We start from the raw sequence: 22613 nt of genomic DNA, 5'->3' as shown, positions 1-22613 counted from the left end.
CTGCATATTGATTATGAATTTGGACATTGAAAACTGGTGTTTTGACACTGGGTTGTAAATCTAAAAAAATATGACAACAGGAAGCAGCAACAGTATAATTTAAGTTATGTTTAATGAATATAAATGGTACTTTTTACAGTTTCTCGATCGCTTTGGCTCATTTTTTTAAACAGTCTTAACATTTTGTGAACTCTAAGTGCAATTGTCACAACTGTTTTATGGAACATCACAATTCTATTGCATGTCTGCAAAATGTAGTAACTCACCCCAAAACATTTAATTCATGCTTCAAAATCGAGTTATTTTTTGTAAATTGGCCCAATGCCACCAAAATGAAATAAAAAAGATCTCCTTGCGTGGCGCAACCATCCCCTGCATTGATCACATGTGATGTCCTCACATGCATCATTCACGGCATCTAACAGAGACATCTGATCTTGTGCCCGATAGTCATATACTTTCCACCTCCGTGCTGAAATAAACCTCTTCTATTGGATTCAGGAATGGGGAGGATGGTGGAAGAACTCCATTGTTATCCTTTCATGCGCAGCAAACCATTCCCTAACAATGTTGGTTCGGTGGAAGCTGACATTATCCCACACAATTACATCATTTGGCAAATCTGGTCTAACTAAACCTCTTTCGTGTTCTGGTGTTAGGTCTCTGTAAAGTGTATTTAGGAAGGACAGGAGAAGTTGGATGTTATAGGGCCCAATGTGTGGAATATGTGTGTGCTCACGCCATTCTCAGAAATGGCAGCACGCATTGTAAAATTGCCCCCACTTTGGCCTGGTGTGCCAATTGTGGCTCGGTGTCCAATAAGATTGCGGCCACGTGTCCTGCCTTTGGCCAGATTGAACCCCGACTCGTTCACAAAAACAAGAATGTGGGTCATTTCATGTCCTTCCAGCTCCATTATTCTCTACATAGTAACACAGAAACAGAATATAAAGTTAGTTTTACATAGCCTATTCTAGAATCAGACAGTTTAGTAAAGTAGAAATGTTTTCTGTTCTTATGGGTATCTACAACTTGAAGTATATACAGGCATCATTGAAGTACAGTAGAACTCCCTGTACAATATGCCATGTGTACACCAGTGGTTTACCTGGGACACCGGTACCGCAGCTCCTACCTGGACATCCTGGTACCGCAGCTCCTACCTGGGCACACCGGTACCGCAGCTCCTACCTGGGCACACCGGTACCGCAGCTCCTACCTGGGCACACCGGTACCGCAGCTCCTACCTGGGCACACCGGTACCGCAGCTCCTACCTGGGCACACCGGTACCGCAGCTCCTCCCTGGGAACACCGGTACCGCAGCTCCTCCCTGGACAGACCGGTACCGCAGCTCCTCCCTGGACATACCGGTACCGCAGCTCCTACCTGGACATACCGGTACCGCAGCTCCTACCTGGACATACCGGTACCGCAGCTCCTACCTGGACATACCGGTACCGCAGCTCCTACCTGGACATACCGGTACCGCAGCTCCTACCTGGACATACCGGTACCGCAGCTCCTACCTGGACATACTGGTACCACAGCTCCTACCTGGACATACTGGTACCGCAGCTCCTACCTGGACATACTGGTACCGCAGCTCCTACCTGGACATACCGGTACCGCAGCTCCTACCTGGACCGCAGCTCCTACCTGGACAGCAGCTCCTACCTGGACATACCGGTACCGCAGCTCCTACCTGGACCGCAGCTCCTACCTGGACATACCGGTACCGCAGCTCCTACCTGGACATACCGGTACCGCAGCTCCTACCTGGACATACCGGTACCGCAGCTCCTACCTGGACATACCGGTACCGCAGCTCCTACCTGGACGAACTGGTACCGCAGCTCCTACCTGGACGAACTGGTACCACAGCTCCTACCTGGACGTACTGGTACCACAGCTCCTACCTGGACGTACTGGTACCACAGCTCCCACCTGGAAATACCGGTACCGCAGCTCCTACCTGGACATACCGGTACCGCATTCCTACCTGGACCGCAGCTCCTACCTGGACAGGGGCAGCTCCTACCTGGACATACCGGTAGCGCAGCTCCTACCTGGACACCGTGCGCAGCTCCTACCTGGACATACCGGTACCGCAGCTCCTACCTGGACATACCACTACCGCAGCTCCTACCTGGACATACCGGTAGCGCAGCTCCTACCTGGACATACCGGTAGCGCAGCTCCTACCTGGACATACCGGTAGCGCAGCTCCTACCTGGACATACCGGTACCGCAGCTCCTACCTGGACATACCGGTACCGCAGCTCCTACCTGGACATACCGGTACCGCAGCTCCTACCTGGACATACCGGTACCGCAGCTCCTACCTGGACATACCGGTACCGCAGCTCCTACCTGGACATACCGGTACCGCTCTCCTACCCGGACATATCGGTACCGCAGCTCCTACCCGGACATACCGGTACCACAGCTCCTACCTGGACATACCGGTACCACAGCTCCTACCTGGACATACTGGTACCACAGCTCCTACCTGGACATACTGGTACCTCAGCTCCTACCTGGACATACTGGTACCGCAGCTCCTACCTGGACACACTGGTACCTCAGCTCCTACCTGGACATCCTGGTACCACGATCACTCCTACCTGGACATACAGGTACCACAGCTCCTACCTGGACATACTGGTACCACAGCTCCTCCACTCTGTCACTATTCCTCTCAAATGGCACCTTGTACAGTTGTTTCATAGTCATTTGATTATTTTTTCTAAACTCTGTCTATAGTGGAAATGCTGACAGAATTGATATTTGTGAAGATATTGTTGTCATTTATGATTGCACTTTGGATCGCTCTTAGCCTGATGGTATTGTTGGCTGTGACCATTTTCCAAATTTCTTGTTCTTGCTGATGGCTGAATACTGCTGCTCTGCCACCAGCATGAGGTTGTTGTGCAGTCTTATATATGACATGTAGAATTCACAAAGAGATCATGTTACAGATAGTATATTCTATTCAAATGTTTCTGTATATTCCACATACATATCTTATGGTACATTGTGATTTTCAGACTTGCATTTACAATAGTTGCTGTATTGTTGTGAATGAAATGCTGTAACAAAAGTAAAGAAGGAGTACATATTCACCTGTTTTCCCTACGTAATGTTTACACAATGACACTGTGGACCTGTTTACATTAGGCTGTACTCTCCGACCAGCCTCTTCCATTGTAAGACCATGGTTTATGACACTGTGGACCTGTTTACATTAGGCTGTACTCTCCTACCAGCCTCTTCCATTGTAAGACCATGGTTTATGACACTGTGGACCTGTTTACATTCGGCTGTACTCTCCTACCAGCCTCTTCCATTGTATGACCATGGTTTATGACATGGTCCACAATTGTGGCTCTGATTTCATCAGGGACTCTTATTCTTTGCCTTCTACCTCTTCTTCTATTATGTCTTCCCCTAACACCACCACGCATTCTTACACACCTTCTTATTGCTCTTCCACCAGCATGTAGCTGCTGTTCAGGGATAGTGATGTTCCTCCATGTTAAGAAATGGTAGTGATTGTGCTGTGGGCAAGCTCCATATATATGCTTCCAAACTTGATTGGTTGATTGGTAAGATTGTGATTCATTACTATGTCACCTGGCAGGTAATTTGACAATTTGGCAGACATCACCAACATTCCATGTCATAGATATTTATGGAATATAGATGTACAGTGGAGAGAACAAGTATTTGATAACCTGCAAAATCGGCAGTGTTTCCTACTTACAAAGCATGTAGAGGTCTGTAATTTTTATCATAGGTACACTTCAACTGTGAGAGACGGAATCTAAAACAAAAATCCAGAAAATCACATTGTATGATTTTTAAGTAATTCATTTGCATTTTATTGCATGACATAATTATTTGATCACCTACCAACCAGGCTCTCACAGACCTGTTAGTTTTTCTTTAAGAAGCCCTCCTGTTCTCCACTCATTACCTGTATTAACTGCACCTGTTTGAACTCGTTACCTGTATAAAAGACACCTGTCCACACACTCAAACAGACTCCAATCTCTCCACAATGGCCAAGACCAGAGAGCTGTGTAAGGACATCAGGGATAAAATTGTAGACCTGCACAAGGCTGGGATGGACTACAGGACAATAGGTAAGCAGCTTGGTGAGAAGGCAACAACTGTTGGCACAATTATTAGAAAATGGAAGAAGGTCAAGATGACGGTCAATCACCCTCGGTCTGGGCCTCCATGCAAGATCTCACCTCGTGGGGCATCAATGATCATGAGGAAGGTGAGGGATCAGCCCAGAACTACACGGCAGGACCTGGTCAATGACCTGAAGAGAGCTGGGACCACAGTCTCAAAGAAAACCATTAGTAACACACTACGCCGTCATGGATTAAAATCCTGCAGCGCACGTAAGGTCCCCCTGCTCAAGCCAGCGCATGTCCAGGCCCGTCTGAAGTTTGCCAATGACCATCTGGATGATCCAGAGAAGGAATGGGAGAAGGTCATGTGGTCTGATGAGACAAAAATAGAGCTTTTTGATCTAAACTCCACTCGCAGTGTTTGGAGGAAGGATGAGTACAACCCCAAGAACACCATGCCGACCGTGAAGCATGGAGGTGGAAACATCATTCTTTGGGGATGCTTTTCTGCAAAGGGGACAGGACGACTGCACCGTATTGAGGGGAGGATGGATGGGGCCATGTATCGCGAGATCTTGGCCAACAACCTCCTCTCAGTAAGAGCATTGAAGATGGGTCGTGGCTGGGTCTTCCAGCATGACAACGACCCAAAACACACAGCCAGGGCAACTAAGGAGTGGCTCCGTAAGAAGCATCTCAAGGTCCTGGAGTGGCCTAGCCAGTCTCCAGACCTGAACCCAATAGAAAATCTTTGGAGGGAGCTGAAAGTCCGTATTGCCCAGCGACAGCCCCGAAACCTGAAGGATCTGGGGAAGGTCTGTATGGAGGAGTGGGCCAAAATCGCTGCTGTGTGTGCAAACCTGGTCAAGAACAACAGGAAACGTATGATCTCTGTAATTGCAAACAAAGGTTTCTGTACCAAATATTAAGTTCTGCTTTTCTGATGTATCAAATACTTATGTCATGCAATAAAATGCAAATTAATTACTTAAAAATCATGTGATTTTTCTGGATTTGTTTTAGATTCCGACTCTCACAGTTGAAGTGTACCTATGACACAAATTAGACCTCTACATGCTTTGTAAGTAGGAAAACCTGCAAAATCGGCAGTGTTTCCTACTTATCAAATACTTGTTCTCCCCACTTTATATCTGACTGATTTTGATAATTGAATGGATCATTTTGCATGCGATGACAGAATGTTTAGAGTTGTGAAGAGTATCACAGTTTCACTGAGAATCAACTCAGCAGTTTTGATCAGCCACATGCACGTAGTTATTGTAGACAATTGTATTTACTCTTTTGCACACATGTGCCAAAACGCATGTAATTTGCTTAAATGAATAAGAAATTCAAATCTGGTGTGAACAAGAACCTAATTGTTCAGATATTTTTAACTTATTGTTTTGAAGAAAATTACTCATTTGAGAATTGAGCCAAAACGATTGAAAATAAATAATTCAAAAAGATTCTACTGAATCGGGAAACACTGCTGAATGAGCCCACAAATTTGCTGTGAATGATTGATATGATATATTAGTGAAATTATGAAAATGAGTTTGTCTTGGCTAATAATAGAATCCAGTCCCCCTGAGCCCAGACATCAATTCAAAGTCTATTCCACGTTGGTTCAATGTAATTTCATTGAAATGACATGGAAACAACGTTGATTCAACCAATGATTAAATTAAGCTAGTAAGCTTACCTCAATTGCCTCGTTAGACTCTTGTATTGCCCTTGATCATGATTTGCAGTTCCATTACATTACACCGAAGAGTCATTGGACGAAGGCGTCTTCTGTATGGGGAAGTTTTGTTAATTAAGCGCCACAATGCTCGGTCTGAACATTAACAAGCACCGCTTGCGTTTAGGTTTTGGAAACAGAAGGACCTTATCTTTCATATCTGCAGTTTTTATAAATATTTTACAAAAGGTTCAATTAATACACACCTTAACATTTTGTTGCAAATATATTTTCAGATTTTGTCTGTGGTTGTGGTTTGCGCAAATGTGTAAGCTAGTTCAAACCCTTTCCCTCGAACCTCTCACCCTTTCGCGACTGCACTCTCTTGTCCTTTCCCAGCCTCCGTACTTTCTGCTGGCCCCGCCCCTTTGTTGCTTCTTCTCGAAAGCGTACAGGCCGCTCTTTGAAAAGCTAGCTAGATAGCTAACTAGAAGACTATTGAATACTTCGAAAGGGAAACATAAAACTTGAGCTGGTGAGTAAAGCATTAGATATCTACCAATGGTCATAACGGGTCGCCCAAACGTTATTAGTCGTTAGGTGTACACAACCACTAGCTAGCTATCTGCTCTTCAGACCAGCTGCTGTTTAGCTTGGTAGCTAGCTAGCTAATAGCTCATTCTAACCCATTTGAAGCTGTGCTCAAACTCAGTCGATACACAAATACAATTATTGTTTTCTGACTGGTAACTACATGCAGATCGATTTTAGCTGTATAGAATCAACGAGTTACTGTTGTACTTGATGTTCGTGTTAGCTATGTTGGTTAGCCTGTTAGCTAGCGGAATTATGCTTCCAGGTTGGATCCTTCAAAATAAAAGCCCTCATAGGAATATTGAAATGAATTCATGGTCACTGATATTGTTCTATTTAGTAAAAACATATTTACAATGAATGATAAATGTAACGATTTGACACACTTGACAGCAATGGAATCTGACTATACATGTGGATCTCGGATGGTACAGAGTTTTTGTATTACACCACATTCTCCTATCTACACAGGTGACCTCACAAGGAATTCCCCTCCTGCTCAGGTGGGAGGAAGAACTCAGAACCTGGAATAACTTGTCTTGGTCGGAGACTCACAAAGCAGCACTTTCTAAAACTCCCAGTGGGAGGAGAGATCTAGGAGACCTTTGAATCCATATGAAAGGAAAGACACCTGACCCTATTTTTGACCAAGACACATAGTAACTCATCAGAATAGGATCATTAAGAATCTGCTGGGACAAAATGGACCGAGAGAAGGGAATGTTGATGGATGAAATCGAAAAGGGTTTATGGAATTTAACCGAGGACAATTTACGTTACCTTTGTGAACGTCATGGACATGGTGGCAAAGATGGCTTCAAAGTTAAAGCAATGGATCACCGGTCGTTGCGGCGTAAAATCCTGGAGGAAATGTGGGACAATACGGATTCAATGATATCAGAGGAGCAGGGAATGTCTTGGTTAGTCCAACTGAAAGACGACATCAGGAGGATACAGGAGGAGGGTAGCAGTGCTGATGATGATGATGCTGTAGACTGTGACGAAGAATGGAACGGAGAGGGCGGGGTTCAGTTACCTAGCAATGGGTTGGAGGTGGAGCCCATGAGTTCCAGCCAATCTGATGATGATGGCGCTGTAGACTGTGATGAAGAAAGGGACGAGGAGGTCAGGGATTGGATGGCTAGCGATGGGCTGGAGGTGGAGTTATCTCCAGAGAGGCACACACCAGAGCAGAGGGTGAGAGGGGTGAGTATTTGATTTCCCAGTCTTACATTTTGTTTCGCAAGTCTTTCCTTGATTCCTCGACTTTCCTTTATAAAAGGATCTGATGTTCCTCCTCTTGGTCTTTCTCCACATCTGGGGTGTAATCATTATTCCAAACAGTTGCAAAACGTTTTTCAACTGGGAAAAAAGTGTTTTATATTAGACAAAGTCGGGTAGATCCCTCCCCGTTTTCATTCCGTTGACTTCTGTTTGTGTTCTAGTGAATACACCTCTGGTGTTCCTCCTCTTGGCCTTTCTCCTTCAATGGATTTTGAGAAGTAGTTTGAATAATTGAGGATGAGAGGAATTGAGGAAAGACTTGACGGGTAGGAGAGTGTTTCCCACCCTGTTTCATTCGGTCACTATTTTTACCATTTCCAGGACAAGCCTCCCCGGCCCGCCTCCTCCCTCTCGAAGTCTCCGGGTCGTGCGTCCCGCGGTAGCGCCCTACTGCGCTGTCTGAAGAAGAGGGTGTCTGTGCAGCTAGACGACAGCAAAACAACTCGCACAGGAGAGAAATCTCACAGCCCGTCTAGTGCTAAACGATGCAAGAAAACTCTCCCAGGAGACAGGCCTAGCTCCCATATCTGTGATCACTGTGGGAAGAATTTAGGAAGTCAAAAAAGCCTGAAAAGCCACATGCGCGTTCATACCGAAGACAAACCTCATGAGTGCTCCGAGTGTGGGGAGACGTTCCGCCTGTTAAGAAGCCTAAAAAAACATCAGAAACTTCACACGGGTGAGGTTAGAGGGACGAAGAAAGTCAAAGTTCCGCATCCGTGTCCTCACTGCGGGACGATGCTAGCTTCCAAGAAAGAATTAAAGGATCATCTGCGAATCCGCCACACTGAAAAAACTCAGCTCTGCTCTGAATGTGGCAAGAGATTCTCTAGCACCTACGCCCTGAGGAAACACCAGAGACTACACACTGGGGAACAGCTCCACCTCTGCCCTGACTGTGGGAAGACCTTCTATACTCAGGCACACTTGATATCTCACCAGAGGGTCCATGCTGAACACAGGGAAAGGCCGCATGTGTGTCCTGTCTGTGGGAGGGGCTTTACAGCAGCTTCATCCTTGAAGTCGCATCAGAGTATTCACACTGGAGAGAAACCTTACCTCTGCTCTGAATGCGGGAAGAGTTTCAGAACATTAGGACACTTCACAACACACCAGAAACAGCATGTAGAAGCAAAGCCATCTTTCCCTTGCCCTGTTTGCAATCAGTGTCTCTCAACAAAGCGCAACCTGATATTTCACCAGAGAATGCACACTGGAGAGAAGCCTTACCACTGCTCTCAGTGTGACCGGCGCTTTGTTAATGAGCAGAAATTGAAAAGTCATCAGCGTGTACACACTGGAGAGAAGCCCTACCTTTGCTCCCAGTGTGGGAAAAGTTTCGCTCTTTCACAAAATCTTAAAAAGCATCTCAGGGTGCATTCGGGTGAGAGGCGTTACAGATGTACCTATTGTGTAAAGAGTTTCATTTCTTCATCTGGTCTGAAATCACACCTGCAAACACACACTGGAGTGAAACCCTGCCACTGCCCTGAATGTGGGAAAGGTTTCTCAGAGAAGAGAGCTCTAAAGAATCACATGCTCACACACGGGAGAGAAACCGCTCCAACGTTCCAATGTCTGTGAGAATGTAACTCAGCACCAGGAGATACACACTGGGGTTGAAGAGCATAAATAACTGCCATTAGACTGAGTCGCTCTGGATAAGAGCGTCTGCTAAATTACTAAAACATTTGAAAATAAAACATAGATATTGTACACCGCTGTCTTCCCGACTCCCACGTGATAGTTCATTTCTGTCTTATTTTCTCTGAAAAGGCTTACTAAGAAACTACCATAACTAGTTATTTTGTGTCTGGGTGTTCTGTTTATGAATTGTCTGCTTGCTTTGAACTGTTCTATCTAGCCTGACTCCAGAACCTGTTTTGTGCTAGTATATATGTGTGTGTGTGTGTGTGTGTGTGTGTGTGTGTGTGTGTGTGTATATATATATATATATATATGACTCCCATTTTGGCATGTATTTAGCAGTGTATGGTGCAGTACCAATGTGGCCACTAAAAGGACACCACTTGCCTGTTTTTTAATGTTGTGAGGTTGTTTCACTTGTCTTCTACTATGGTGGGCTCGCGCTATGGCAGTTTTAGAAGAAGTCTGCCAAGACAACTGTACAAATCTGAACGAAGCAACAAGATAAATACATTATGGCATCTTATTCCCGAGGTAACAAACACGCCTGCACTGATCTGTCTCGTATCTTTTGCAAAGAGTCATGGGATTGATCAAAAGGACTCCGGCTGTTATAACGTTCAAAAAATAATACTGAAGTGAAGTAAATTCCTTTGAAAAAACAGGCTGAATTTAAGCGAAATCAATAATTTAGATTTTTTTTTGCTGAGGATATCTTAGTCGTTTACTTTTACATCTAGCTACGGTGTTTTTGTGTTTGTACAAGCAGTATTTCTAACTTAAATTTGTCCAACACAGACAAACGAAGGGGCCAGGGTTCAGGTCTGGAAGCACGCTTTCCACTGTACCCAGAGGGCAGTTTTTGTACTGCAGTGTGCCTGACATCTGGCCCACAAAGACCATTCCCATTGATGGTCCCATAGAGAAGTCAGATTTAAAATTCCTAATAAGATACTTTACCCGTCACCTTTGTGCACAAAATACCAGTTGAGACCATATTTTTCTCCATCACTCACAGCCGAAGACATTAACATTTTACATTCAACCAATGTCTGCCATGTTTAGGCCTCCCGAAAGGCCTCCCGAGTGGCGCAGCGGTCTAAGACTCTGCAGTGCTAGAAGCGTCACTACAGACCCTGGTTCGTTCCCAGGCTGTGTCACAACCGGCCGTGATCGGGAGTCCCATAGGGCGGCGCACAATTGGCCCAGCTTCGTCCAGGTTAGGGGAGGGTTTGGTCTAGGATAGGCCGTCATTGTAAATAAGAATTTGTTCTTAACTGACTTGCCTAGTTAAATAAACAAATATATTTTTGGATGACGTGATGATGTCATCACTGCGCGCGGTGCTCGCTGTGCACATTGAGTGCTAGTGTGCATGTGAGTTGGCCCCAGTGAAAAGGATGCAACCCGGAGATATACAGTGCGACAGGTAACCTAGCGGTTAAGAGTATTGGGCCAGTAACCGAAAGGTCGCTGGTTCGAATCCCTGAGACGACTTGGTGAAAAATCTGCCCTTGAGCAAGGCATTTAACCCTAATTGCTCCTGTTTTATATAGACTGTCCACAAGTCAGCGTTTTGCGAACGTGAGTAGGTTAAGTTGAAAACAACAGTCTTCCATTTTGGATGCTGTCTCCAGTTAATTTATAGGCCGAGGCTACAAATATAAAGTTTTCACTCCCGCCTCCGTCCCTCCCCTTTAGAAACATCTTTCTCAAAACTAAGGATACAAATCATGTTTTGCGTATGTGTTTATTTTACACACACATTCAAGTTTTTCTCTTTAATCTATGCTTTACTCCCCCTCTTCTGAACCCTCGACCAATGTGATCGACATGGTGCTGTAGCCTCTGTAGCCTCTGTCTATAAACTCTGTGGCAATTTTGAAAGAATATTCCCAAAATATAACTGTCTGTTGTGACAGATATTGCCTTGAATAAGGCGCCGTCTTCACACTGCATTGGAGCAAAAACGATCAGCGTTTTGTGTGATGATGTCATCTTTATAGTTATACTGCCATGTAGCCAGAGTTACTGAACACTAAATGCTTCCTCCATAAGCTAGCTAGCTACTGGCAACATTATGTTATCACAATAAATGAGTTTGTATTAATAATAATAATATCCATGAATTAAATGGCAGTTTAGAAGAAGTCTGGAGAAGCAACTAGCTACATATGTGTTTATATATTTATTTAAAGGTCTAGGCTCCAATTCTTCTGAATGACTATCTCTATCCACTTCTTGTAATGTGTCATTGTTTAATAACTAATGAATGATATTTTAACAGACCCACGTTATGTTCCCCGAGCGCCGAAGACGTGGATTTAAGGCAGCCTCCCTGCACCTCTCTGATTCAGAGGGGTTGGGTTAAATGCATTTCAGTTGAAGGTATTCAGTTGTACAACTGACTAGGTATCCCCCTCTCCCCTGGACTCCCAGGAGTCATCTTTTAGTTCTACATCAATACATGCACAATTCATCATGTAGATTATAGTGTAGTCTGTAGTTTTTAGCTTACACTGTTCATAGTGTAGTCTAGTTTTTATCTTACTCTGTTCATAGTGTATTCTGTAGTTTTTAGCTTACTGTTCATAGTGTATGTGAATTGTGTAAATGCTGCGTGTATAACTTGTCCGTATATTCTGTTTATTGTCTGTCTGTAGCCTATATTCTGTTTATTGTGTCAGCACCATATCACCGAGTCAAATTTCTGTACATGCAAATGTGTTTGGCGAATAAAGGTGATTCTCCGTTCTATCTGTTGATTGGAGGGGGAAGTTACAGATGTTGACATGTCTCACACAGTTGTTCATCTAAAGTTTCATGTTGATATGTTTTTTTTTATGTTTAAAAAATTAAACACGTGTTTTTCAAATAATAAGTATGGTTTGTTCCTGCTTGGCCCCAGTGGTGAGACTGGTTTGGATGCATGAAGTAGAGCAAATTTTTCGGTCTTGTATCGATCTTTCTTAATCCAGGGTTTCCCAACCAATCTCTGTCCTCTGGACCCCAAGGGTTGCCTGCCCCCCCCCCACAGCAGATTCAAATAATCAACTAATCATCAAGATTTGACCATTTGAATCAGCTGTGTAGTGTTAGGGCAAAAAACAAAACGTGCACCCTTTGGGGTCCCGTGGACAGAGTTTGGGAAACGCTGACCTAGTCCCGCAGAAACTAGAGCGTAAATAGAAAATGGTATTGTTCATTAGTTGCAGAATAGCAAACAGTTTTGCAATTATGCAATGAAAACTAGTTTCGTTGGACAAATCCTAGTGAATACACTAATGCTATAAATTTAAATTTCTTTCACCACCCCATGTAATTGCTCAATCTTAAACATAAACTAGAAAAATAAACTGAAATTACAGAGGCGGGGAATACATGTACTCATTCGTACGTGTACTGAGTAACTGTTCTTCTAATTTAGCTATGATGCAATATAGTGTATCTATGTCCTCAATGAGCATAGTTGTATTACTATTCTCGACTCTCTAACCCTCGGCCTTCTGCTCACATGTCGTTTCTACTAGCCAAGCCCCTTTGTTTTGTTCTCATCTCGAACGTGAACAGGTAGCTAGAAGACGACTGAATACTTCCAAAGGATTATGTTTCAATCGAACCGGTGAGTAAATCATTAGGTATCTACTAACGGCCAGGAGGGGTCGTCCAAAATATGTAATTAGCAAGTAGTTAGGTTTACATAACCGCTAATTTAGCTGGCTAGCTGCTCTTCAGACTAGTTGTTGTTTTTAGCTTGGTAGCTAGCTAGCTAATTGCTCCTGTAAACAATGTTTAAGCTGTAGTCAAACTGAGTCGATATTCGAATAAAATGATTGTTTTCTGACTCGTAGATACAGGCATATCGATTGTAGCTATATGAAATCATCAACGAGTTACTGTTGTATTTTCTGTCTGTATTAGCCACGTTAGCTAACGTTAGCTGCTTCTTCTTCTTCTTCTTTAGGATTTGGTTGGCGGATCGCGTCCAACTTTTAGGTGCGTACAGCGTCACCTACTGTACTGGTGAGGCCATTCGGCCAACGTACATTTAATTGGTATGGTAATACAAACTTGGGGAAAAGGAAAATTGCCCTGCCAACTATTAGCCCTCTATAAAAAAACACCACCCCATTCCACTATTTAACCCTCTTCTATTCTACTCCAGACCAACGGTCTGAGAGGACAAAACGCTACCTCTCAACACCCCTCTGCAACTGTTTTGCAGTAAATCCTCGCAATCCCAAGTACTTCTCAGCAACTGCCACCACAACCTCTATTTTCTGTGACTTCTGATCCATTTCTGCAGTACAATTGACAACCATGTCTATGAATGCTAAAAAGCCCACCTTACTGAATCACATTATTTCCTTCACTCTGCCTTGGTCTCTACCTACTCACAGGAATCCTCTCAGGATCCCTCAGCCTGTAACCATCTTCCTCTACCACTCTGTTCACTGCCTCAGCATACAACACCTTCTGTACTACTCTAAACCTGGCAACCTCAACCTGTCTTTCTCTCACCTTACACCTCCGATCTCCAACCCCATGGGCACCCCCACAACTAACACACACACACACACAACTTTCTCCAACGATACTAAACATTCCTTCGTCTCATGCTCTCCTACACACTTCTCACATCTAGGAATCTCCCTCCTACACACTCCCTCCTACACACCTAAAACACCATAGTATTTTCAGAACAAAAGCAGAATAACTTAGACTTTCTAACTTGACCATGTCGGGCAAAGATTTCACATCGAAACTCAGCAGGACAGAGTATGTCTTCTCTGTTTCCCCACGCTCTCCACCAGGTCTGCGTCGTATCAAACGGCGGGCGTTACAGACACTGGGGAACTTCAATTTCAACTGATCCTCCTCAACACTTAATGCCACCCCATGTATCACTCCTTTCAAAGATGCCCTGCTCCATAGAGCAAAGTAAGTCACATGTATTGTCCCTAATCGCGTGATCCGTAGCGCACGCTCCCCCTGGACTGAAGAAACATAGTAAATCATCACTAATCCACTCCGCGTTACTCTCACCACCTCAACAGTCCCCAACCTCTTCTCCACCCAACCTGACAGCACATATGGATCTGCCAAAAATGCAAGGATCCATTCTCTCCACAAATCTCACTCTCACTGGGCCAGAATTATCCTTTTCATCCTCTTGACGAGGCCCGAACTCGGCGCTCCTCGCTGCAGGTTAGCTTGTAGTAGCTGTTGGATCCTTCCAAATAAAAACAAGTATGGGTCGCTGCAGCCCAATATGGCGACCGGAGTATAGGAGAGTGGGTGTGTCGGAAGGAGTGTGTATATAAAAAGCGAGTCAGCTAATTGGGCAGATTTGTTGCCATTCAAGTACGTTTTGTGTGGCTGATTGGGTTGCACAGCGAATCGATAAGCCGGCGACCAGTGTTGTATCGGCCTGCCTGCTGACTTGAAGTGCTTCCTACTGGGTATCACAGTCGTGGCGCTGGCGGCAGCTAAAGTGGCCATGTTTTTCTCTCACAAGATTTTATCTCAAGTAGAATAGCAGCCTACACAAGAAATAACTAATACTGATAACCAACTAGATGCCACCTTGATACATAGCCTACATGCAGTCTGCTACTCAATGGGGAGGGAATGAACGGCAACACCGGGACACAGTGCCCTTCGCTACCGCTTGACAAGCACTACTGTCCAGCACCGGCCTGGGAAGTAGCTACCTAGTAGCCAGTCACAGTAAGCACACACATACAACTCTTGAAGCAACAGTACACCCATCATAGATCATTTGAATCAAAAATAAACAATCATTTGTTTTCTGACTGAAAATGTATAATTATTTGTGTAAAACTAACAGTGAAATACGTCTGACTCATCCTCTGGCTTCAGAACAGAAGTCCAAACTCTCGCGGTATGGTAGCTCAATGTACGGTTGTTGCGTTTTAAGAAATGGAAGGGGGAAAAACACAACTTATAGCAGAGTGCTTTTGACACACCCACCCCCTTCGACACACCCACTACTTTCCTTTTGACACACCCACTACTTTCCTTTTGACACACCCACTACTTTCCTTTCGACACACCCACCCCTTTTGACACGCCCACTACTTTCCTTTCGACACACCCACCCCTTTCGACACGCCCACTACTTTCCTTTCGGCACACCCACCCCTTTTGACATGCCCACTACTTTCCTTTAAACTGATGGGCGATTCACGACATACAGTACCAGTCAAGAGTTTGGAAACACCTACTCATTCCAGGGTTTTCCTTTATTTTGACTATTTACTACATTGTAGAATAATAGTGAAGACATCAAAACTAGGAAATAACACATATGGTATCATGTAGGAAACAAAAAAAGTGTTAAACAAATCAAAATATTTTATATTTGAGATTCTTCAAAGTAGCCACTTAACATTCTCTCAACCAGCTTCATGAGGAATGCTTTTCCAACAGTCTTAGAAGTTCCCACATATGCTGAGCACTTGTTGGATGCTTTTCCTTCACTCTGCGGTCCAACTCATCCCAAATCATCTCCATTGGGTTGAGGTCAAGTGATTGTTTACATTTATTTTGTTTACAAACTAACACTATATAGTCTCAAAATATAGTTAAAACTGTAATTTAGATTTCATGGATGGTCAGTCAATGAATTTGAGAGTGGTTAGATTTCTCCTGCCCCATCCCTCCGCTTTTTATCAAAACAGGGTCAGGGATGACGCTTTGTTATTGTTTTAACTGCTGATCGGTGCTTTAAGTAAAAAATGTAAGGTTGACAATCTAATGTAGAAAATGGTTTGATTTGATTTGACAGACTCTGCAAAAATAGAATGCCGCTACACATCTAGATTAGATGGTAAAAACTGGGTTTTTTTCTCACACCATGTTCTCCTACGTCCACAGGTGACCTCACAAGGAGATTCCACAGGTGACCTCACAAAGAGATTCCACAGGTGACCTCACAAGGAGATTCCACTGCTCTGGTGACAGGAAGAAGATCTGGTGTTATGACAACTCCAGATATGAGTTCTCAATTTGTTTCTTAACACGTATTTTTCTTTGAACTGCATTGTTGGTTAAGGGCTTGTAAGTAAGCATTTCACTGTAAGGTTTACACATGTTGTATTTGGCGCATGTGAAAAACAACATTTGATTTGACACAGGAGAGAGACACCTCACACTTGTTGCAGCTCCATTCAATAACCAGTTGTTATTGCTACTTTTACCAAGAAACATTCAAACTCTGCTGGGACAAAATGAATCGAGAGGAGGGAGTGTTGATGGATGAAATTGAAAAGCGTTTATGGAATTTGACTGAGGACAATTTACGCTCCCTTTGTGAACATCATGGACATGATGGATCTGAAGTTAAAGCAATGGATCACCGGTCGTTGCGGCGTAAAATCATGGAGGAAATGTGGGACAATACTGATTCAATGAAATCAGAGGAGCAGGGAATAACTTGGTTAGTCCAACTGAAAGAGGACATCAGAAGGATACAGGAGGATGCTAGTGGTGCACCGTCGAGTCCCCTCCAGGCTGAGGATGCTGTAGACTGTGATGAAGAGTGGAGCGGAGAGGGAAGGGCTGGGTTACCTAGCAACGGGTTGGAGGCGGAGTCCATGAGTCCCAGACAATCCAAAGACGCTGCAGACTGCGACATGGAGGACACAGATTGGTTACCTAGCAACAGACTGGAGGCGGAGTTATCTCCAGAAAGGCACACACTAGAGCAAAGAGTGAGAGGCGTGAGTATTTATTTTCCCAGTTGGAAAGGGAGTGTTTATTTTCCCAGTTGGAAAGGGAGTGTTTATTTTCCCAGTTGGAAAGGGAGTATTTATTTTCCCAGTTGGAAAGGGAGTGTTTATTTTCCCAGTTGGAAAGGGAGTGTTTATTTTCCCAGTTGGAAAGGGAGTATTTATTTTCCCAGCCGGAAAGGGAGTGTTTATTTTTTTTGTCCCAGTCGGAAAGGGAGTGTTTATTTTTTTTGTCCCAGTCGGAAAGGGAGTGTTAATTTATTTATTGTCCCAGTCGGAAAGGGAGTGTTAATTTATTTATTGTCCCAGTCGGAAAGGGAGTGTTTATTTTCCCAGTCGGAAAGGGAGTGTTTATTTTCCCAGTTGGAAAGGGAGTATTTATTTTCCCAGCCGGAAAGGGAGTGTTTATTTTTTTGTCCCAGTCGGAAAGGGAGTGTTAATTTATTTATTGTCCCAGTCGGAAAGGGAGTGTTAATTTATTTATTGTCCCAGTCAGAAAGGGAGTGTTAATTATTTATTGTCCCAGTCGGAAAGGGAGTGTTAATTTATTTATTGTCCCAGTCAGAAAGGGAGTGTTAATTATTTATTGTCCCAGTCGGAAAGGGAGTGTTAATTTATTTATTGTCCCAGTCGGAAAGGGAGTGTTAATTATTTATTGTCCCAGTCGCAAAGGGAGTATTTATTGTCCCAGTCGGAAAGGGAGTATTTATTGTCCCAGTTGGAAAGGGAGTATTTATTGTCCCAGTCGGAAAGGGAGTATTTATTGTCCCAGTCGGAAAGGGAGTATTTATTGTCCCAGTCGGAAAGGGAGTATTTATTGTCCCAGTCGGAAAGGGAGTATTTATTGTCCCAGTAGGAAAGGGAGTATTTATTGTCCCAGTCGGAAAGGGAGTATTTATTGTCCCAGTCGAAGTGTTTCTCAACAGTCCTTCATTGATTCCTAAACTTCCTTCTATAAAAGACATTGGAGGAGAATATCTGAGGTTCCTTCTCTTGACCTTGCTCCTTTTTGAGAAGGAGGTTACGTAATCGTGGATGAGGGGAATTTAAAGACTTCAAAATTAATTGACAGGTAGAAGAGCATTTCCCACCCTGATTAATTCTGTCTATATTTTTGTGATTTACAGGACACGTCTCTCCCGCCCCCCTCCACTCTCCCAAAGACCCTGTGTCGTGTCTCTCCCGGTAGCGCCTTAATTTGGGGTCTGAAGATGGTGTCTGTGCAGCTGATGGACTGCAGGAAACCACCAGGGCAGAAAACCCGCAAGAAAACCCACTCCTATGCTCAAGGCAGGAAGAGTCTTGCCACAAAAGACATTCTGGAGCGACATCTGCTAACTCACACTGGAGAGAAACAGAAAAATATATGCGCTGAATGTGGTGAATTATTCAGTACATTTTCCAGCCTTACCAGGCATCTGCTAACTCATACTGGAGAGAAATGTCATGTTTCTGAAACCACATGCTCTGAATGCGGAAAGACATTCAGTACACATTCCAGTCTTAAGAGACATCTGCTAACTCACACTGGAGAGAAACCGTACATTTGCCCTCGTTGTGGGAAGAGTTTCAATGATCCAGGAAACTTAAAGAAACACATCTTTAGAACTCACTCAGGAGAACATTTTGAAGAGGAACCCGCCGAAAACAATGTTGGTTCCTCAGAACATGATGGGGCCGTGAAGAAACAAGTCCTTCATCCATGTGCTTACTGTGGTAAGAAGTTGTCAACCAAAACAAGACTAAAGATTCACCTGAAGACCCACACTGGAGAGAAACCTCATGTCTGCCCCGACTGCGGGAAGAGCTTTGCTTTCAGTCCCTCCTTGACCAAACATCAGAAACTTAGTCATTCAGAGCACGGAGGAGTGAAACGGCACGAATGTTCAGTCTGTGGGAAAGTCTTTAATCAACCAGGAGCCTTGAGGTCCCATCAAAGAACCCACACTGGAGAGAAACCCCACCTCTGCTCCGACTGTGGGAAGAGTTTCTGTTTTCGTTCGTCTCTGAAAAGACATCAGGTACTCCACGCAGGAGACAGAGCACACGTGGGGCTTCGCACTGTCTGTGGGAAAGGCTTCAGAGATTCTGGATACTTAAAAAAACACCAATCTATCCATTCAGGAGAGAAACCTCACCTCTGCTCCAATTGTGGAAAAACGTTCACGTCCTTCCTTAGCTTAACAAATCATTCCAAATCACATCGTCTAGATGGAAACCAATTCCAATGACCTGAATGTAAGCGCCATTTCCCAACAAAGGAAAGGCTGTCAAGCCACCAGAGGACGCATACTGGTGAAAAACCTTTCTGCTGCTCCCAATGCCACAAGCGCTTCTCTCATTCAAATAGTTATCAAAGGCATCTTTGTATGCACTCCGGTGAGAAACCCTTTGTGTGTCCTCTCTGTGGGAAGCGATTTAACGACTCTTCGAACCTTAGAACACATGTTAGAAGACATAAAGGAGAAAAGGTAGGAAAGACACAGGTCTCTGAGCCATGCCCTCACTGTGGGAAGAGGCTGGCTTCTAAGGCAGGGTTAGAGACTCACCTGCGGAGCCACACTGGAGAGAAACCTCACCTCTGCGCCAACTGCGGCAAGAGCTTCGGCTTCCACTCCGCCTTGAGAAGACATCAGAAAACGCAGCACAGAGAGCAAGTAGCAAAGCCGCACGTCTGTTCTGTCTGTGGGAAAGGCTTTGTGGAGTCTGGAGCGCTGAAGAAACATGTGGTGACCCACGAGGAGAAACAGCACCTTTGCTCCGATTGCGGGAAGAGTTTCAGGGTGCTTCATGCCTTGTCGATTCATCAGAGAAGCAAGCATCAGAAAACAAATGAGCAAGTAAGAGAGAACAATTCGTACCTCTGCCTTACTTGCGGCCAGGAATTCAATTCAAAGCATAGATTGGTAATCCACGAGAGAAAGCACACATGAGAGAAACCTTACCAATGCTCCCAGTGTGGCAGGTGCTTCGCTGATAAGACTAACATGAGGCGTCACCAGACGGTGCACACAGGAGAGAAACCATTCCAATGCTCTGTCTGCGACATGAAGTTCTCTCAAGTTGCCTGTTTAATACGGCACCGGCTAATACACTCAGGTCAGAAACCGCACCACTGCACTTACTGTGACAAGAGTTTCTCTCAGTCGAACACGCTGAAAACGCACATACTAACCCACACCGGAGAGAAACCGTACCAGTGCCCCGACTGTGGGAAGGGTTTCACTGAAAAGAAAGCCATTAAGAAACACCAACGCGACACACACGGGACAGGAGCACACAGCAAGACACTGCTTTTTCATAGAGATTGAGTCAAGACCAGAGCCCTCGAGCAAAGCCCTACCAATGTCCTGACTGAAGAAAATGTTTCTCGGAGAAAAGAGCTCTTGTGAAAAACCAGAAGCACACCGGAGAGACAGCGCCCCCTATTGTTTCATTTTGATCTGAAGGTTTGAGAACGTTTTAAAATAAACATGTGCTTTTTAAAATAATGATTTTTTTTCTCCACTTGGCCCCAATTGTGAGTCTGGTTTGGATACAGCCATGAATTTGAGCTCAGAACATTTTCTGGTCTTGAATGTGATGTTTATTTTTGTATGTTTAGCTGTATAAATTAATCCTCTGGAAGCTAAAGTGGTTTCAAGTAGATAGAAACATGGATTTATATATTGATATTTCAATAATACTATTGCATTCATCTGCTGGTTTTGGCAAATTGCTCAATCATAAACATAAACATTCTAAACAAACTAGTGAAATCACCAGCAAACTGAACACTCCTTTCTGAGCGGTATCATCATGACATGGGCTATTACCCAACGTGGGTAAAACAGGTCATTTCATTCATGTGTACGTGTATTAACTCAACAATCATCCTACTGAGTAATGTTACCTTTTATTCAGCGATAAAGTGTATCCATGTCCTCTATTAGGACATCTTCATTAGTTTTCTCATCTCTCTCTTACCTCTTTACATGTGATAGGAAAGCATCCAACAGGAAGATGTGATTACTGCCAGGAAACAGAGACAGTGGAGCATGTGCAGATACAGTGTGGTCAGTAGGAGAGAGACTGATACAGTGTGGTCAGTAGGAGAGAGACTGATACAGTGTGGTCAGTAGGAGAGAGACTGATACAGTGTGGTCAGTAGGAGAGAGACTGATACAGTGTGGTCAGTAGGAGAGAGACTGATACAGTGTGGTCAGTAGGAGAGAGACTGATACAGTGTGGTCAGTAGGAGAGAGACTGATACAGTGGGGTCAGTAGGAGAGAGACTGATACAGTGGGGTCAGTAGGAGAGACACTGATACAGTGGGGTCAGTAGGAGAGAGACTGATGCAGTGTGGTCAGATGGAGAGAGACTGATACAGTGGGGTCAGTAGGAGAGAGACTGATACAGTGTGATCAGTAGGAGAGAGACTGATACAGTGTGGTCAGTAGGAGAGAGAAGGAGAGAGATTGATACAGTGTGGTCAGTAGGAGAGAGACTGATACAGTGTGGTCAGTAGGAGAGAGACTGATACAGTGTGGTCAGTAGGAGAGAGAAGGAGAGAGAATGATACAGTGGGGTCAGTAGGAGAGAGACTGATACAGTGTGGTCAGTAGGAGAGAGACTGATACAGTGGGGTCAGTAGGAGAGAGACTGATACAGTGTGGTCAGTAGGAGAGAGACTGATACAGTGGGGTCAGTAGGAGAGAGACTGATACAGTGTGGTCAGTAGGAGAGAGACTGATACAGTGTGGTCAGTAGGAGAGAGACTGATACAGTGGGGTCAGTAGGAGAGACACTGATACAGTGTGGTCAGTAGGAGAGAGACTGATACAGTGGGGTCAGTAGGAGAGAGACTGATACAGTGTGGTCAGTAGGAGAGACACTGATACAGTGTGGTCAGTAGGAGAGAGACTGATACAGTGTGGTCAGTAGGAGAGACACTGATACAGTGTGGTCAGTAGGAGAGACACTGATACAGTGTGGTCAGTAGGAGAGAGACTGATACAGTGTGGTCAGTAGGAGAGAGAAGGAGAGAGACTGATACAGTGTGGTCAGTAGGAGAGAGACTGATACAGTGTGGTCAGTAGGAGAGAGACTGATACAGTGTGGTCAGTAGGAGAGAGAAGGAGAGAGACTGATACAGTGGGGTCAGTAGGAGAGAGACTGATACAGTGGGGTCAGTAGGAGAGAGACTGATACAGTGTGGTCAGTAGGAGAGAGACTGATACAGTGTGGTCAGTAGGAGAGAGAAGGAGAGAGACTGATACAGTGGGGTCAGTAGGAGAGAGACTGATACAGTGTGGTCAGTAGGAGAGAGACTGATACAGTATGGTCAGTAGGAGAGAGAAGGAGAGAGACTGATACAGTGGGGTCAGTAGGAGAGAGACTGATACAGTGTGGTCAGTAGGAGAGAGACTGATACAGTGGGGTCAGTAGGAGAGAGACTGATACAGTGTGGTCAGTAGGAGAGAGACTGATACAGTGTGGTCAGTAGGAGAGAGAAGGAGAGAGACTG

At 44.5% G+C, this 22613-nt stretch overlaps 2 protein-coding genes across 2 annotated transcripts; both read left to right on the top strand.

Moving 5' to 3' along the window:
- The first annotated feature begins 6247 nt into the window (after positions 1-6247).
- On the top strand, positions 6248-12233 carry LOC106593629 (gastrula zinc finger protein XlCGF26.1). The gene is made up of 3 exons (XM_014184995.2): positions 6248-6362; positions 6893-7627; positions 8027-12233. Exons 2-3 carry the CDS (start codon positions 7124-7126, stop codon positions 9287-9289), a joined length of 1767 nt encoding a protein of 588 aa, XP_014040470.1. The 5' UTR covers positions 6248-6362; positions 6893-7123; the 3' UTR covers positions 9290-12233.
- A 501-nt stretch (positions 12234-12734) lies between these two features.
- LOC106593693 (zinc finger protein 883) lies at positions 12735-21176 on the top strand. The gene is made up of 4 exons (XM_045690657.1): positions 12735-12974; positions 13317-13348; positions 16253-17097; positions 18234-21176. The coding sequence occupies exons 3-4, from the start codon at positions 16606-16608 to the stop codon at positions 19335-19337; spliced, it is 1596 nt and encodes a 531-aa protein (XP_045546613.1). The 5' UTR covers positions 12735-12974; positions 13317-13348; positions 16253-16605; the 3' UTR covers positions 19338-21176.
- Positions 21177-22613: the final 1437 nt, after the last annotated feature.

The sequence above is a fragment of the Salmo salar genome, chromosome ssa12 (assembly GCF_905237065.1).
Source record: "Salmo salar chromosome ssa12, Ssal_v3.1, whole genome shotgun sequence".
NCBI lineage: Eukaryota > Metazoa > Chordata > Actinopteri > Salmoniformes > Salmonidae > Salmo > Salmo salar.
Note: the sequence above shows the minus strand (reverse complement) of the source record. Positions and strands in the feature narration are given on the sequence as shown.